A 16,901-nucleotide genomic window follows, 5' to 3' on the forward strand; every position below is an offset into this window, starting at 1 on the left:
AAGTTCCCCCTGTACAACATAAACTGAATCTGTAAGATGTCCTTGTATCCTAAGGACTTTGTGGATTACAGGACCTGAGCTCTTCAGATGAAAAAAGATTGTGTGTTGCTCTTTGGTAGAGGGCACAGACGTTAACTGTGTGGACAGGTAATGAGATAGGGCTTTGTCAACCAATGTAAATTTAATTTAAGTCTATGCTTCTTTTAATATTTGGTCTGGACTTAAGGCATATATTATAGCTAGCACTGGTTTTACTTGTAATATATGATACATACACAGTGGATGCAGCAGCTTTGTGTGATACAAATACTTGCCAATTTGTTTAGTATTATAACATAGAGACAAGTAGGAGTGAATCAAAGAGAAGGTATTATTTGACAAGTACTCTTCAGAAGGTACTGATTTAAAAATCTAAACATTTCTATGTGTTTCTTGAACTATCTTTTTCAGATGCAGAATTTTTCTGTTGAACTTTGGTATATGTATATAAAAAGAATTCTCTCTGACATGTATTTTTCAGACAATTGCAATTATTTTCCCAAAATGTGAGAAATCCTTAGCAGAGTCCTACAACATTCACACTGCTTGCTCTTAGTAGAAAATAATTTGTTGAAATGGTTTGAAGTGACCGCAAAGTCTTTTTGCATCAGTCTTCAAAAGGTTTGCCATGTTTTGTGGGGGCTGTTGTCATCTAGTATAGTGGCAGTCTCAGTTCTCTTTTGAAGATTCTGCTAAAATACAAGTAGTCAATATTGGTGTCTTTTAAGGAAGCTTTAAGTAGAGATTAATGTTATTCATCATCTTTTTTAGGGTAACAGCTGCTTTTACTTGGATTGATATGCTGTATTAGTACTTTATAGGCACTGTATTTTATATACACAATGTATTAAAATCAGTATGAACTTTGACAACCAATTCACTGTGAAAAGAGCTGCCAGAATATGCAAGACCAAGCATACAGCAGTTAGAAATTCTTTCACAGATCTTGTTTCAGCTGTGCAATGCTGTCCTGTGACATTAATTAGCAGAATGATCTGTAGTCCAGCGATTCCAAAAAGGCAGTCCATGAAGTAAAGCCACTTCAGAAAAATTAACAAATACCAAACTATTTGATTTTGTTTTCTTCCCACCTGTGTTGCAGCTCAGGTGTACTTCTGTCTTCATTCATCCAAAACCAATGAATTGTGTAGTTGATAATGTGTATGTATCAACCTGTTCATAATAATTACAGTTGGGATTGCCGTACTCAGTAGTATTACCTGCTGTTTCCAGTTTAGCTAGAGTTGGCTAACAAAAGCCATATTTAAGGTGAAAAGGAAGAGGAGTTATTAAAAGTACCTAAATTGCATCACAGTCTCAGTAGAATGCCAAGAGCTTAGCAGTATCCCATAATGCATCAGATGGAAAATAAAAATCTCAGGATTCATCGTGTCTGGCATTGAAATACTAGATAGCAAAGCATCTTGCCAGAATACTGTAGTTTGTGTTTAACATTATGTATCAGATATTCAAGGGGAGTCAATTTTCAACGGTATAAAATTAACCAGCTTGTATGGACTCTATTAAGATAGCTGTAATTTTAGCTGTGTCTTGAAGAATATCAGAGAAATTTTCTCTCACTTTCCCCACTCCCCAGGTTTTCTTTTCAGGATAATATTTTGTACTTTACAAGATGAAGTCTACATTTTACTGATAATTTCAACCCTTTTTTTTTGTTTTTGCTTCCTAGAAAACTAAAAATACTGGAGTGTTTAGTATCTGGCATTTATGTAGAGAGTCAGCAAAACTAATTTATCTAATTTTCCTTTACCCTTCACTCTGTGGAAATAAACACCCTCATAATTGCAAAAAACTATATTTTTCATAACATATGTTAATAGTCAAAGAATCACAAATAATAAGTATCCTAAATTTTAGGATCAAAATTAAACCAGATGTCTGAATTATTTTTTCTTTCTAGTTTCACTTCTTTTTTGTTGTTTTGGTTTGTTTGTGTTTTTGTGAACTGGTGACATTTCTTTTGATGGTCTTAGCTTTTGTGTTGTCATGTCTTGTTTCACAGAATCCTTTTTTATATAGTCCTTGGGCAGCATTTGTAGACAAACCTCTCATCAACTTTCTTTGGTTTCCTACCAATAGCTTTTTAAGAGTCTGAACAATTTTTTAAGAATCTCGAGTCTAAAGATCAGTTTCCTGTGTGCTATGCTCATCTTGGGAGCTGAGTAAAGGAGATTCAAATTGATGTAGAAGAAAAGAGGGCTGGCAGTATCAGTTCTCTTTGAGCTGTTGCCAGCCAGTCATCAAGGCAGTCTGGAGCTGCTTACAAGCTGCATCTTGTGAAGTTACTAAAAGCATGAAAAGAAGCTTGTACTGGCAAAAGAGCCATGTTGAGAAAATCCAAAATTAGGTGGTTGATGGGTGATAGAAGATGTATATTTTTAAATTGTTGAATCTTGACTTTAGTTAGTCCTTTTTCACAAGACTATCGTAGGGGAGGCTGTTCTGCACTTACATAATCAGTTAGTAGCCGTTAGTGACTAATTAGAATATTGTGGAAGTGCATTATTTCTCCCTTCCTGCACATATCTGAGATCATTATTGTGTGAATTTCTGGCCTGGATTCTAAATCACAAAAAAAAAAACCCAGAAACTGCTTACTTGTTATTTTTAAAGCAACCATGACAAACCAGAAGGACACTTAACAGTGCAACTGAAATGAAATTCAGCTTCTAAACAAAAGTAAAAAAGGAGTGCATTGCAAAAAACCTGAAGAGTGAAAACAGTCATCCAGCTGTAAAATGTTAATATGTACTGGTCACTAGTGGAGTTCCCCAGGGCTCAATATTGGGGCCAGTCCTTTTCAACATCTTTATTGATGATCTGCATTACAGGATTGAGTTCACCCTCAAGCAAGTTTGCTAACAATACCAAATTGGGTGGGAATGTTGATCTGCTGGAGATAAAAAGGCTCTGCAGAGGGATCTGTGCAGCCTGGGACAATGGACTGAGGCCAATGGTATGAGATTCATTAAGAAAAAATGCTAGCTCCTGTGCTATTCTGTTGGTCTAGATTTTCATGCACTTGATTAAAAATTCTGTGCTTCATAAAGTGACCATAGTGTATTTATTCTGTAGTAGAAAGTGTACAAACACAGTAAATTCTCTTTTGCAGTAGTTGAGGTGGGCAATTGAGAGTAAAGATAAAATGGCTATTTCTTGTCTTTTGTAGCATTCATTACAGCAGAAAAATAATGGAACATAAATATTTGTTTAGCTACCATTCTGTTAAAGTACACACTTCTTGAAGTTGCCCAACATAGAGAAATGGTTAGGTAGAATATTTTGTCTTTGAGCTTCTTTGGCAAACAACGTTATTGAAATTCTGAATAAACATAGAGGTTTTTATTTTACATGCAATATTTTGATGCTGTTTATAAATTATCTTTTATATAAGTAGTTTTATTGTTTTCACCTCTAATTTAATTAAGTTGTGTTAACATTGCAAATAGCCTTAGAAAAAGCATAAATACCTAGTGCAACCTTCAGGAACAGAAATAAATGCATTGCTGTTACAATGAAATTTTTTATCTTTCATGATTTTTACTTTTAATACTGGTTTATCAATGTTTCTGTTTTTACTCTAATTTTACTAGGGACTATAGTGTTTATTGATAAAGTATTCAGGTTAATTATTGGTATCTGTACCTAAATTCCAAGGATATTGTAATTATACCTAAGCATTTAGCTTCAATAAGGAGACAGTGATACTAAATAAACTACATGGGTGCTTGAAGTTAGATTAGTTACATACATTTCATTTAATTTCATATGAAATTATGTAGTAATTGAATAATCTTTAAATGTAAAGTGGTTGAGATATTTTGATGAAAGTCCCTGAATTTATTCATAGGCCTAGTATATATACATTAAATACAACATGGAAGGAATTCTTTTGGTCCTTATTTGAGGAAGTAAAAAATGGGTATGACATACAAATCAATGTTAAGTGAAAGCAGTGTGTTTGATTGGATCCACTGAGTATTTTTGCAGCCTTAACAGCAGTGTACAGCTTCCTAGATCATGCCAAAGAAGATTTTCAGAAACTTTCACGGATGCATGAGAACATGGAAAAACGCTATCAGAATGTGATGGGGTATTATGCCATTGACCTGAAGAAAGTTTCGGTGGAGGAGTTTTTAACAGACTTGAACAACTTCAGGATGATGTTCATGGTACAATATGTTTATTTGATACCTAATATTTCTTAGAAGTTATATTTTGTAACGTTATCTATATGTATGAATTTGGATAATAAGCTGATTTCTGTCACATCTGGCTTCTTATGATGACATCGCTTAACTTACTGATTACACTCCCGCAGGAATATTGTATGAGCATGAGTTTTGTGACAAAATCTGGAGGAGTGATCCAACTAATGCCTATAGATCAAAAGAAAGAAAGATCAAAATATTCACTTAGTCATTTTCCACTTACTCCTCATTGCAGCCTGGTCATTACAACTTATTATTGCAACACATGTATTTAGGATGTTTGCATGTTTCCCAGTCGTGTTTGATTTTACTTGGATGGCTGGGTTTTTTTAATGATTTCTGAATATAGGTGGAGAAAATTACTTCTCACAGGTACTGAGAAACAGTTTGAAATTCATATATCTATCAGTTTTGAGGAAAGTGCTTAAACTGAAACCCATATTTAGCAACCATTTGGAACATGCCATGATTACTAAGCCTCTGCTGCTTCAGAGTTTAACAACTAAAACGCTAGATAGTATTCAATTGCAATGATTTTGCTTGACTAGTTACATATGCCAGATTTTTGAGAACAGGGGCATTGATTGTGTTTTCCTAACTTGATCAGTGCCTAATATGAAACTCAGTAGTCTGATTTCAGAATTAATAAATATTAGAAAATAGTTGTATTACTTTAATTTCTGATGTTTAAACCATACTACCCATGTAAATGTTGTAGAATTTTAAACGCTTTGGTTCATGTTGAGTTGAGGCTCTAGAAAAGTTGTTTTGCTTTGCATTAATTTTCCCATATTTCTTCTTTGTGTTTTTAAAATTAGCAATGATGCTAGCCTCTACTTCACAGCAGTTTCATAAAGATAGATTAATTAATGCTTCAGAACAGGTATTATTGATGAGCATGATAGAAGGAACCTTGAGGAAAATTAATAATTCTGTCTTGCAGAGCAGTTTGAAGGCTATATGAAAAAGATGTGTGGATAAGGCATGAAACCCCTTATCATTCAATGACACCAATCAAAATCTTGAGTAGCTGCTCAGTTTTGAAACTTTTCAGAAAAGATTTTTGAGATGCCTAGCATGAGACAGATGAGCTGATTTTCACGATTGTTTAATACTGGGGTTTGTTACTGACAGAAACTGAAGGTGATGGTTGTCTTAGAAAATTTAGTTCAGAAGACTTGTAAATTTAGTGCTGAAAAATTATTGGATTATTAAGAAGCTCAGACTAAAAGATGACTTGTCACCAGTAGGTATCGGAGAGAGTGAAGTTTAGTCAACTTGTTGTCATGCAAAGTTGATGATTTACATGAAATATTTTCCTATTTTTAGTTATTTTTTTCCATTCTTAATTAATGAAAATGTATTAAAAAGTTTAAAAAATCTCTGTGTTTAAATCTTGAGCCCTAGACTTGAGTTTCATAGCTAACTTTGATTTGCACTTTATATTTCAGTGTTATTTGGTAGCTGTGACAACTATTATTCACACTCTATGAGTACTGAATCTAGAGTACAGTTACTTGGCCAGATCCAAAAAAAGGAGTGAAGCATCTTGCCTTCAGAGCTTTAGCTTCCACAGCTAAATTCCTGGTACACTCAGTGGAATATCTTAGGTATCAGATATCCCTGTTAACCTCCCTCTGTACTTTCACAGCATCATGGGTACTGCTAATAAGCTCATTCCTTTCTTTGGAAGGATAGCTTTCATGATGAAGAAATTGTTTAATGGTTAGAATTCTCCTCCAGTTGCAGGAAAGGGAGCAAACACACCTTGAGGTATCAGCTCTTCTGTCCAAGACTAGGCTAATCATAGGTGTAGAAACCCCTTGCTCCTATTGGCACTAGGTTACTCTTCAGCAGAGATATAACTTCAAGAACCAGAAGAAGAGCAACCAAGTAAGAATGTTCCCTTTATATGAAGCAAATACTTAAGTAAAAATTAGAAATTACCCTGGAAATCACAAGAGAGAACCCGAGAATGCCTCCAGTTTGGAAAATCTAGGTCTTGGGATTCCACTTACATTTCCTGTTGAAAACACATGGGACAGGTAGGATAGAATTTGGCCTTAGGGCATATTTGTATGAGAGTTTGAGTGTCTAATCTTGTGTTTTAGGCAAGGGAGATGCATACTTAATTCATTTAGTGGAATTTGGAGAGCTGTCCACCTGATGTCTCAAAGGAGACATAACAACAGAAGTACCTAGTATCCTGGAGAAGTGTCTTAAACAATACCCAAGACATCATCAGCCTGAAATTTTAAGCTTTGACATAGAATTTATGGAAAATTGGTTTCCTGTTAGAGAAGGGCTGAGGGCAAGGTATGATACTCCAAAGCATCCAATTTGCACTGCATATGAAAGTATAAGCTATTAAGTCAGGCTCACTTGTTCAGTGTGATTACAAAGAATAGACATCTACATTTGAATGACTGCAGTCTGAGGCTGAGTCCTACTGATATTATTTTTGAGGAAAAAGTAGGTGCAAAGTAGATATTTCCTTAGTCACTCTATTAGGAAAATGTGCAATTTCTGCCAGTATTGTACTTGTCAAGTACCAGGTCCCATTTGAATTTTATCCAGTAGTTTATTCTACAGAATGCCCAGTCTGAAAATCAGCAAATCATTTGTTGAAATTAATTCAATCAAAAATTTTAGAATTTTGTAGGAAGCATCTACCCTCCTCCCCCTCAATCAAGAAATTTGACAGAGGTGACTTTAGAGGAGTCACTGTGAAAGTACAGTTTTGCTTTGTATAAAAAATCCATTTCATTGTCATTTTTTCATGATGGAAAGCTTATTCTTCTTCAGTTATCCAACACAAATATTTCTTCACAAACTTTATGTGATATTTTTTTCCCCCTTCTTTTGCTCACTCTCTATGGCAGTGATGCTGCAAACAATGCCTGTGTGCCTGTGCAGGTATTGTTGTAATCTGCATTTGTCTGTACTATGTAATACTTGTCAGTCCATTCTTTTTTTCCTGAGCACAGTCTGGATGTTTTCCCTCTAAAAGCAAATGACACATTAATTATCCCTGAAAATTGCAGCTTTTTCCTCCGACCTTGTGAAGCTGTTAGCCATTAATATATTATCAAAGACAGGGCTCTGTATAGCTGTTTTGAAAGAAACCAACTTTCTGCAATGAAGAATAGGTGCACTTTAATGCAAATGTAAATTCTTAGAGCACTGAGAGTTTACCAGTGTACGTAGCTAACACTAAAATAATGAAAAGGTAATCCCAAAATACTTTTATAAAAAATATTTTGAATGTAATAGAGTTCTTTTGCTTAATGTCTGAATATGCAAAATTTTTTAATTTCAGAACTCTGAAACTCATTGTTCTGTTTTAGCTTCACTGGAAGTTTTGGAGTACATATTTATAATTCTAAAGAAACAGTATTGTACACATATTAGCCAGAATTTTTAAACCCAGTGAATTAATGCATATGTTGATAAGAATAAGAAAAATGCAACACTGTTACCCAGGCAGCCTTGTTTTGCTTGGTGTAGTGACAGCATGAGAAAGTATTGAAATTGTTTTAGAACTACAAATGGTTATATACAATTTTGTAGAACAAGGTGGTTTAGACATTTTGAATTCTTCCTACATTAACATATGTATTCTTAAGATGTATTTCTTGTTGAATTTATAATCCTCATTTGGGGGCAATTAGTATGCTTTTAACATATTCTGAATTTGCTTATTCTTCTGAATAAAATGTTCTATATATGGAATGTGAAATACTTACTTGATTTGATAAATTAAGGTTAGTTAGGTGTTACAGTTTGAAAGCTCTTTTCTTTATTTTTAAGGTTCAGCTTTGTTTTTGCTAAGACTTCCATTTTAATGGAACTCTATTACTTTTTTTCATAGCAAGCAGTAAAAGAAAATATGAGAAGAAGGGAAGCAGAAGAAAAACAAAGACGTGCTAAAATAGCTAAGGAGAAGGCAGAAAAAGAAAAACTAGAGAGACAACAAAAGAAAAAACACTTGTTAGAAATGAAAATGGGTAAGTGATATAGAAAACACATTTAACTAAGCATTTTACTGGAAATAAATCTTCTGTTTTTTCATTTGCTGAATGTGCTATGAGAAAAAACAAAATAGGTGAATTATTTTTCCACTAATTAAAGTTTTCAGCAAAGAGGTGTTTAAATTTTGGGTTTGTTTTTTTTAATGGGCTTTCCTAATTGCCTGGGGTTTTGAGTTATAAAATAACTCAAAATTTGAGTTATTTTATAACTCAAATTGCTGCTTTTTATTTTTCCCTTGGAATATATTGAACCTTATATAACAAAGTGTAAGTTCAGTTATGCTCAAAACCCTTTATGTTACTTGAGAAAAGACATTTTCCAAATCACAAAACCATTTTCTTTAACTAAGGTTGCATACTCATTTTTGTTCTTTTATAAGAATAAGCTCTTCCTGAATTACTTGGTATTTTTCTTCGATTATGTCAATTGTTATTTTAACAGTTCCCAATTGAAACACCTCAAAAAGCCACTCAGCCATGCATTTTAAAAGTTACTCATGCTATATTGTCTTTTGTACTAAAAGAGATGGCAGATGCTGTGAGTTTTCTCTTACTAAAAGAGGTGTTTTATGATCCTCTATATGCCTGCATTTTATCCTAGACTGAGCTTCTGTAGTCCTTCAGAATGATACATGACTTGCTGTGTAAATTGCCATGAGCTTCTCTTTTTTCTTTTCCTGAGCAGATCTTAGGCAATTCCCTACCTAAAGCCTGGTTGGCACCTTTGGCATAAATGATTATCTGTCTCTTCCAGTTTTCACTAATAGCCAGAGTAGGTGTGCTTAGTTTCAGAGATGCTTCAGACCAAAAGTCTTTGATTCATTTTTATAAGCCTGTCCATATTTTGAGGTGTGAGTCTAAAGCTTTCTTATGGGAAATCAGGCAGCTGCTCTCTGAACACAGAAATTCTAATTCTTTAGAAGTACAATTCAAGACCCAGTCAGAAAACAACCAGTGACAATCTTTTCAATGCTCACAGAAGATAGAGGAGGCTGCAGAAGATTAGGAAATGGTTAAAGTGGTATCTGTATTTATGCATGGTTGGAAATGTTTCAAACGAGATTTCTCTCAGACATGTTGTATGTATGACTGATAGCATTTTGGATGGAAAATTGATAGTCTTTTAGTCCAAGTTAAAGCTGCTCTCTCTCATTATGAAGCTGTTCTTCGTGTCATGTTCAGTCTTCCCAGAATAGAGGTGCCAATGTTGGAGATTTGTGTGTTAGTACACATGTGTATGTAGGCCTCTGATAGTGAACCCTTCCACTTCAGCTGATGTGGCAGGGAGCTAAGGACTTGTCCTCTACTTCTCTTTAAGTAGCCTGGAGGTTTGATATCATGCAAGTGTACAGAAAGATGTTTCTTCTCCTGTGAGTCACAGAAGGTTCAGTTTGGAATGACTGATCTAAACAGCAGATAGTAGAACATGGTGTTAGAGTCACCTCAAGCTATAAATGTTTTGAGCCTCATACTGTCTAAATTGGCCACTGATGAGTTATAAGGTTTCTTGTGCCTTTTTGCAACATATTTTTAAGTCTACTAGAAAACCTGAGTTTTGAAAGTGAGAAGGAAAGCACGTGTGGTATACTTGTTTGTCAGGGAGGACAACAACAACAAATGTGTCTTCTCATTAAGAATCTGTAAATCAGTCATGTCTGATCTGCTAAAAATTTCATAACCAGGTCCTCTGTCTGTCAAAATATCAAAAAAAAACCACTCTTACCTAAAGTGTGACTGTGGAGTAACTGATTTTTGCTGCCTATTATTTCTTCATATGGTGATTAGATCTCATGTTAGATTTGTAGGAACATTGTTTCAAATATTGCTCAAGTAAAACTCATTAATGTAACCAACCCAGAAGTTATTTTTGGGATTTCAGAAAGGTGCACACTTGGTAGAAGAGAAAAGATGAGAGTATATATGCTAAATGGTTCTTCAATTTTTTTTTTCTCAGTGGATAGATCATAGTGTATTCTACATCTCAACTCTTTTTTTTTTTTGAGTAACATGGCTTTTTAACAGAAAATGATTTGAAGATTAGGAATGGCTGTGAATCCCTGTACTATGTGCTACTTCATGGTTTTTTAATTGTTTCTCTTAAACTTCTTTTAAACACTCTAAGAAGCAGTGACAGCAATAAAAATCAAAATAAACAACAAAAACAATAATAAAAAAAATCCAATCCCACTTTACTGGGTTGACAGTCATTAGCGGCACTGGTTGTGCTATTATCTTACCCTTGTCACTATAATTAGTTCTTAGTACCTATCAATCACTACCTCTGCATAGTCTATCTTAACATCTGTGTCCTAAATTTAATGTCAGTATAAAATCCTGTGGAGTTGATACTGTAGTGTTGGTGATGATGGCTACCAGTGATGTTCCTAGTTGACAAGATGGCATATTGAAATTTCAGAGGTTTTCTGCATGGGAAGCTAGAATGGAAATAGATTTCTTTTTTCTTACTCCACCATCTCGCTTTCCTTCCCCATGCACAGTTTTGGATCTTATTCTTTTATAAAATGGTTTCGTTTCTAGATAGTTCAAGTCCTCTTGTTGATCTCTAGGTTAGAGGGTGTAAAATGCTTCAGCGTGTGTTAGTTCCCCAGGCCACAGCAATGCCTTTGATTTTCTCTTGCTTAGCTGCTGCTCCTTTTCTTGAGGTAAAAGCAATCTTTCACAGTGCTTGAGGTTGTGCTTTTATTCAGTGACTGTTAATTAGCCATTAATGACTACTTTATGATTCTGGAGCTTTTCTTTCAGCCTATACTTCATACCTTTCAAGACCCAAGGTGCTGTCCAGTACTTAAACAGTATTTGTTTCATCATCCTAAGCTTGTATTGTTAACCACTGGTCTCATTTACAACACAGACATCTAACCTTCTCCAGATACTGCTTTGTTCTTGAAGTCCTTTTCTTTGGGTTTCTTCATCTTTCATCTGCTTTTGGAAGCTATTTGAAGAGCAGTGTTTTGTTGCCTATCATGCTACCTTTGGCTGCATGAGGTGGAGGAAACTACTTTTGCATAAAAGTAACCTACATAATACTGCAAAAGTTTTTAGTTACTTGGGGGGTATTTGCTGACTTTTTTGCATTGATAAAACTTAATATAGAATCATAGAATAATAGAATGCCAGGGGGTTGGAATGGACAATAAACCCCTGACCCCTCTGCCATGTGCAGGGACACTTACATCATATGATTACATCATATGTAATGAAATATAAATTTTATTTAAATATACCCAGTATGTGACTTGAGTCATTAATTTCCATATAGCATGTTAGGACTGCATTTATACCAGTTTTGAATGAACTACAACAAAAAAAAATGAAGCCTACAAAGGTCATATTAACCCAAAAAGAAAATCAGTCTGGATTAAAGGTAACTCCTCAGTTTTAGCTTAAACTAATTTTTTCAGGATGAAAACAATAATTTCATTAGCAGTAATTGACATTTATGGCAAATATGAATTCCCAAGTAGTCCTGTAATATATCAGCCTTCTCACAAACTATAATAATCTTTCTTAGCCTGTGTTGTGTCTTTGATACACAGGCAACAACTGAGTCATCTAGATCACAGGTATGCTCTGTCATCCATACTTCTATATCAGGCCTCTTTTCCCATACTGTTGCACCAAATTCAGTGTGGATATGGTAATTTTCTAAAATTAGATAAATATGTGTACTTTTTGATAAGTCTTTGTGAAGTTTTAAGTTCTTTTTTTTATCTCTCAGATATAAATATATTAATATTTTATAGTTTGTGAAGTATGTAGTGTTTTATGAACACACAGTACAACATGTTTTAGAAAAACTTGAACATTTTAGGTAGGCTTTACAATATAAATTTTAACCTCTGCTAATAAGACCACATATTTCTGTTATTATATAGAACAGTTTCATTTACCCTATTGCAAATTGTTTTTGAGATTTGGACCTGCAACCAGTGTCAGATTTACATACCTCTAAACCGTAGTTTGCTAAAAGTCTCTATCTCTACATCTTAGCAACATCTACATGTCCTAGTGGTCACAGCTCAAATAGTTCACTGATAAAGAAGCCTGTGAGTCTTCAGTTTATGTAGTAAAAGTATCAGGTTCATATTTTCCTTTCAACTCCATCCTAACTTGAAAAGTAAGTGGCATTCAGTAAACATTTTGACTAAGTAGTGAGTGATACTTAGCATTTTGAAATTTATGTCAATAAAATCTGTCCACTAAATATTCTCTGGACTACAAAATTATATTCATCGTGAGATACTTTACTTGCTTTTTTGAAGCCAAATCAAACTATCACACACTACCCTTCCAAAGGTAAATAGCCAGTGAAAGGGGATCTTTATGTAAATGCCACTTGTCTGCATACTATTAACATTCAGATACAAACTTTCTCATGCTGTTCAGATTCTTAGTAGAAGCACACCAATCAATTATTTTTATCTTATCAGAATGTAAAGAATTCTATAGCTGACATAATAGCAGCTAAATTTATTGTAATATAATTGAGAACTCCATCATTTTGGCATTTTCATTGTGTCTTACTTCGAATACTATTTAAGTAACAAGCCAGTTTTATCAGTGGTTATTTACAAAGATTGCCCTTTTCTTGCATAAAAACAGTGAAGTAATGCCAAAATGGAATATCTGATTTCCAATATAACATATTAGTTTGCTTTCAGTTGTGTTATTCAGTTTCATTTTTATCATAATGATCTGGTTTTAAATAAGATTTAGTTCATTTAAACAGTTATGACCTTATTTGCAGTCAATTTTGCAGCATTTATTTTTGCAGAGGTTTTATATTGCTTATCTCATTTTGGAAAAAAAAAATCCACATTCCTGTCTCACAAACTTGCTAGGGGCATTTTAAGCTTTAGTTCTTCAAATATTTACTGCTTTATTATTGTCTGCTAAGTTGAGCAATATGAATATTTTCATTAGTTCTGTAGTGTTCTGCAAAACAAAAGGACACCATGGATGCCAGTACTGATAGTTTAAAAAATGAAAGTAGTAAATAAAATTAGGTAATTAAAGTTCAGGGTACAACAGATAAAATGCTTTACTTATATTAGTAGGTGCCTTCAAAGATCCTACTTTACCTGCTAAGGTCAAGTTTGTAAGGCCTCCATTTTATTAATTTGTTCTCACTGGAGTAAAAGATTCAATACTTCTCAAGAGTATTCTTTTCCTCTGAGGGGAGTGAAGGACTGCAAAAGTCACTGAAAAGACACCATTAGTTTCCAACATATGTTGGTAATTTGTTGTTATAAAATGTCTGCTGGGATAATATCCCGAAAAAATACAGATTTTTGAACAATAGTATATAAATTACTAGGTTTTGGGAATTTAGGAGTATGTTTCATTCAACTAAATTAGTAAGTTTAGTTGAATTTAGTTGTAATGGGGACAAAAGACCTGACAATGAGATATATGAATAAGTCCTAAGGACTATATTATTAATATCCAACAAGCATTTTATGTACGTTATTTTCTCCAGGTAGTTTCCCCTTTTGGAATTTCAAGTGCTCCACTCAAGTCGGTTCCTCTGTGGTGCTGATGACTTTTTCCTCTTGTTCCCTGATTGCTTCCACTTATCCTCAAATTGGACCCTCGTCACCAAGAGGATTCCTGAGGGCTCTCTCTGTTATTTAAATTCATTCTTAAGAATCACTTTTATTAGGAGGCCAGTGGGAAATAACTCTTTTCCATAACTATGAGGAGTGTAAGCTCTTCCTCTTATGTTACATTACAGTGGCAGAAAGAACTCTGAGATTAGAGTTGCTTACTCAGTATTTACTCATGCTAATATTTACTGGACAGTTCGTAGTAAGCCCATGACGATTTTGGAGAGTAGATCTAATTTTTGCATGATGTCTGTTTACCAAAAAAGTAAAAAAAAAGGAAGTCATACGTATGAGGAAGGAGATGTGATAGACACTGGCCACAAATCCACCAGAAAGGAGGTATCACTTGATACTTCCTTAAGTATGGAGGTTATTTTTCAGCTACAATTGTATTGTTTTGACAGTAAAGTATAAATCTGGGTAAATTACCAAGAACATCCAGATGTTCCCTCAACAATAATTGGCACATGCATGCTTGAAAAAGGTTCCAGAGAATGATAAAATACAGGTATGTTTAATAAAAAAAAATCTAAAAGAATCAATGTGATACATGTGATGTAAAACATCTGAAGAAGCCACAGCAAAACATGGGATACAGCAAAACCTTATCTGTTCACTGAATTTGATGTTTTTAGCGCAAAAAGGTAGAACTGATCTGAATGTATATTAATTTAATCAACAACTAATAGTCACAGGTTGTGTGCTCTAACAAGATGCCAGAAGTGTTAAGTCTTCTGGAACATGGAGGTTCGTGCACTTATTTGCAGCCCATGGGCTCAGAATGCAGCAACTGCTGTTAGTTTGTACTGTGTAGAAGCTCCAAAAGAGCAAGTTGTTTAGAAGAAACAATTATTTATCTTCTGAAAATTTTACTTAGAAGTGGAATCTTTGGAGAAAGCAGCTGAAAAGCTTCTGTGAAACTGAGTTTTATACAAAGCCCAAGGAAAAATAAACAGCAGCTGTATTTAGAAGAGAGAAAAATAATTAGAACAAACACAACTGTTGAAAAAATTAAGGGTCAAGAAAGTAATGTCTGTAGATGAATATTCTCAAAAGGCTTGCCATTTATATTATAGGGGTAAAATTTCTCAACAAATGTGAAAACAATCCTGCAAACTTAAAATGACGTTACCGTGAAAAACAATTGCAATATCTGGAGACATCTTTGGGATTAAGAGCTCTAACAACTCTAATGTTTATACATATAATAGGTTTTGATTTGAGTAGGCATTTCCTACTCCAAATACTACCTCACATCTCCTCTGTAAGGAGGTAGACACCAGAGTCCTCTAAACTCTCACTCCTGCTATATGATGCTTTTATTCTCTGTTTTTTTTCTGTATCATCTAAAGTTTCTTTTCTCAAGTTGCAGAGGAAGGGAGGAATAAATATCCTTACCAAAGCATTGGAGGATATGCTTTATTTTTACTTTCCTCAGTTCAAAGTTGTAAAAAAGCCAAGAACCTGCTCTGTAATTGCTGGAAAGCTAGCTGATGGGAAGGGCATGTCTCTGACTCTTCCTTCAAACTGAGTCTGCTATTGCTTCTATTACTATGCTGTTTGCTAGGATGCTTATCTTCACCCAGCAATACCTCAGTGGTTGTATAGAAGTACAGTCTCATTACTGCATACCAAAATATTCTTGCTCTGAAGTTTGCTGACAAAAGTTACTTGATTTCTCTGGCAGCTTCTCTCTATTGAAGGCTACTAAATTCAAATACAAAATCTTTGAATCATGAACAGCTGGAGACCAAGAGACCATTCTAGAAATGTAATTATATATTTATCCTGTCCTTTGTATAAATGTTTCCTATTGGCCTCTAGTGCAAAAGGATGCAGGGGTAGATTGGCTGTTGATCTGATTTTTCTGGGTATTCTTAGGCATTTACACCTACCCAACCCAAGACCAAAGGATCTTTCCCACCTAAAGCTGTCCAGAAATTTTCCTAAGAGTAAGCTCAGTCATGCAGTCCAGTCAGAACTTTATCACTCCACTTATGAAAAAATATTTAACCTGAAAATTTCCTTGAGCCCCTCATCTCTGTAGCACAACTTTTAGTATGAGCAATCATTGTGTATATTTTCTAATTTATTGGCTGTTTATAAATTTAAATGGAAACAGTACTGTGCTCAATAAGCTCCTTCAGAGGCACACAGTAACCAAGAGACGAGATGTTCACATACACCCACACAGGTGTATTATGTCCAGCTCCATATATTCTTTTAAGAAGCTATGTTCAATTAATAATGCTCCTATAGTTGTTCTTCCTGTTTTCTAAATGAAATTGTAATTGATTCATCTCAATAATAGATGTTTGTATTTTTTCCCCCTGTGAAACAAAAGTAATGAAAATACTAGTTTTTGGCTAGTCTGGAAAGCAGATTGGTTGTATTCTTGTTAGTGTCATTGGAGTTGTGATGTGTAAAGAAAATGGGAAACTCCTTAATAGTAAAACATGTTGACTGAGTTCTTCATATGTAATCAATAGTTCTTGCTATTAGCTGTCCTTTCAAATCATAGCCTTAGATAATCTGAGTGCATAAGGCTGATCTGTTTTAGTTATCAGTGGTTAAATAAAGCTAAAAGAAACTTAACATTGTTCTCAATTTAGCAGTCTTTTTTTCCCACTAAAAGGCACAGCATCACAAGCAAATAGGAAAAGGACTATAAAAAGTTTGAGTCTTTTAGGTGGCTTTAAAAAATATTAGCAGATAATGCAATGTAAAATTCATTTCTAGACTATCCTGTATTGTTGAGCTGGTGAGAGAGTAGGTATGTGAGCAAAATTGAGTGGACTTAGTGAAAAGTTAGCCCCTTTGTAATCAGTTTGTGCTCATGTGTCCTCTCTGGACATCTCTAAGATGAGTCTGGTGCAGTCCCCTTTACAGCCCACAGCGTTCCCCACAGATGTTTATGTATATTGATAAGATCCCCCTGAGCCTTCTCCTTTCAGGTTGAACAGCCCTAGCTC

At 34.4% G+C, this 16,901-nt stretch overlaps 1 protein-coding gene across 6 annotated transcripts in view; it reads left to right on the forward strand.

Annotated features, from left to right (window-relative positions):
• DIAPH3 (diaphanous related formin 3) overlaps positions 1-16,901 on the forward strand; it is a 202,227-nt gene that overhangs the window by 122,561 nt on the left and 62,765 nt on the right. For all 6 annotated transcript variants that reach the window (XM_053935714.1, XM_053935717.1, XM_053935715.1 and 3 more), the window contains 2 exons: positions 4,068-4,232; positions 8,143-8,278. In XM_053935714.1, the coding sequence (XP_053791689.1) occupies positions 4,068-4,232; positions 8,143-8,278 (301 nt within the window). The remainder of the gene's footprint in view (positions 1-4,067; positions 4,233-8,142; positions 8,279-16,901) is intronic.

This window comes from Vidua chalybeata, chromosome 2 (genome assembly GCF_026979565.1).
Source record: "Vidua chalybeata isolate OUT-0048 chromosome 2, bVidCha1 merged haplotype, whole genome shotgun sequence".
Lineage (NCBI taxonomy): Eukaryota > Metazoa > Chordata > Aves > Passeriformes > Viduidae > Vidua > Vidua chalybeata.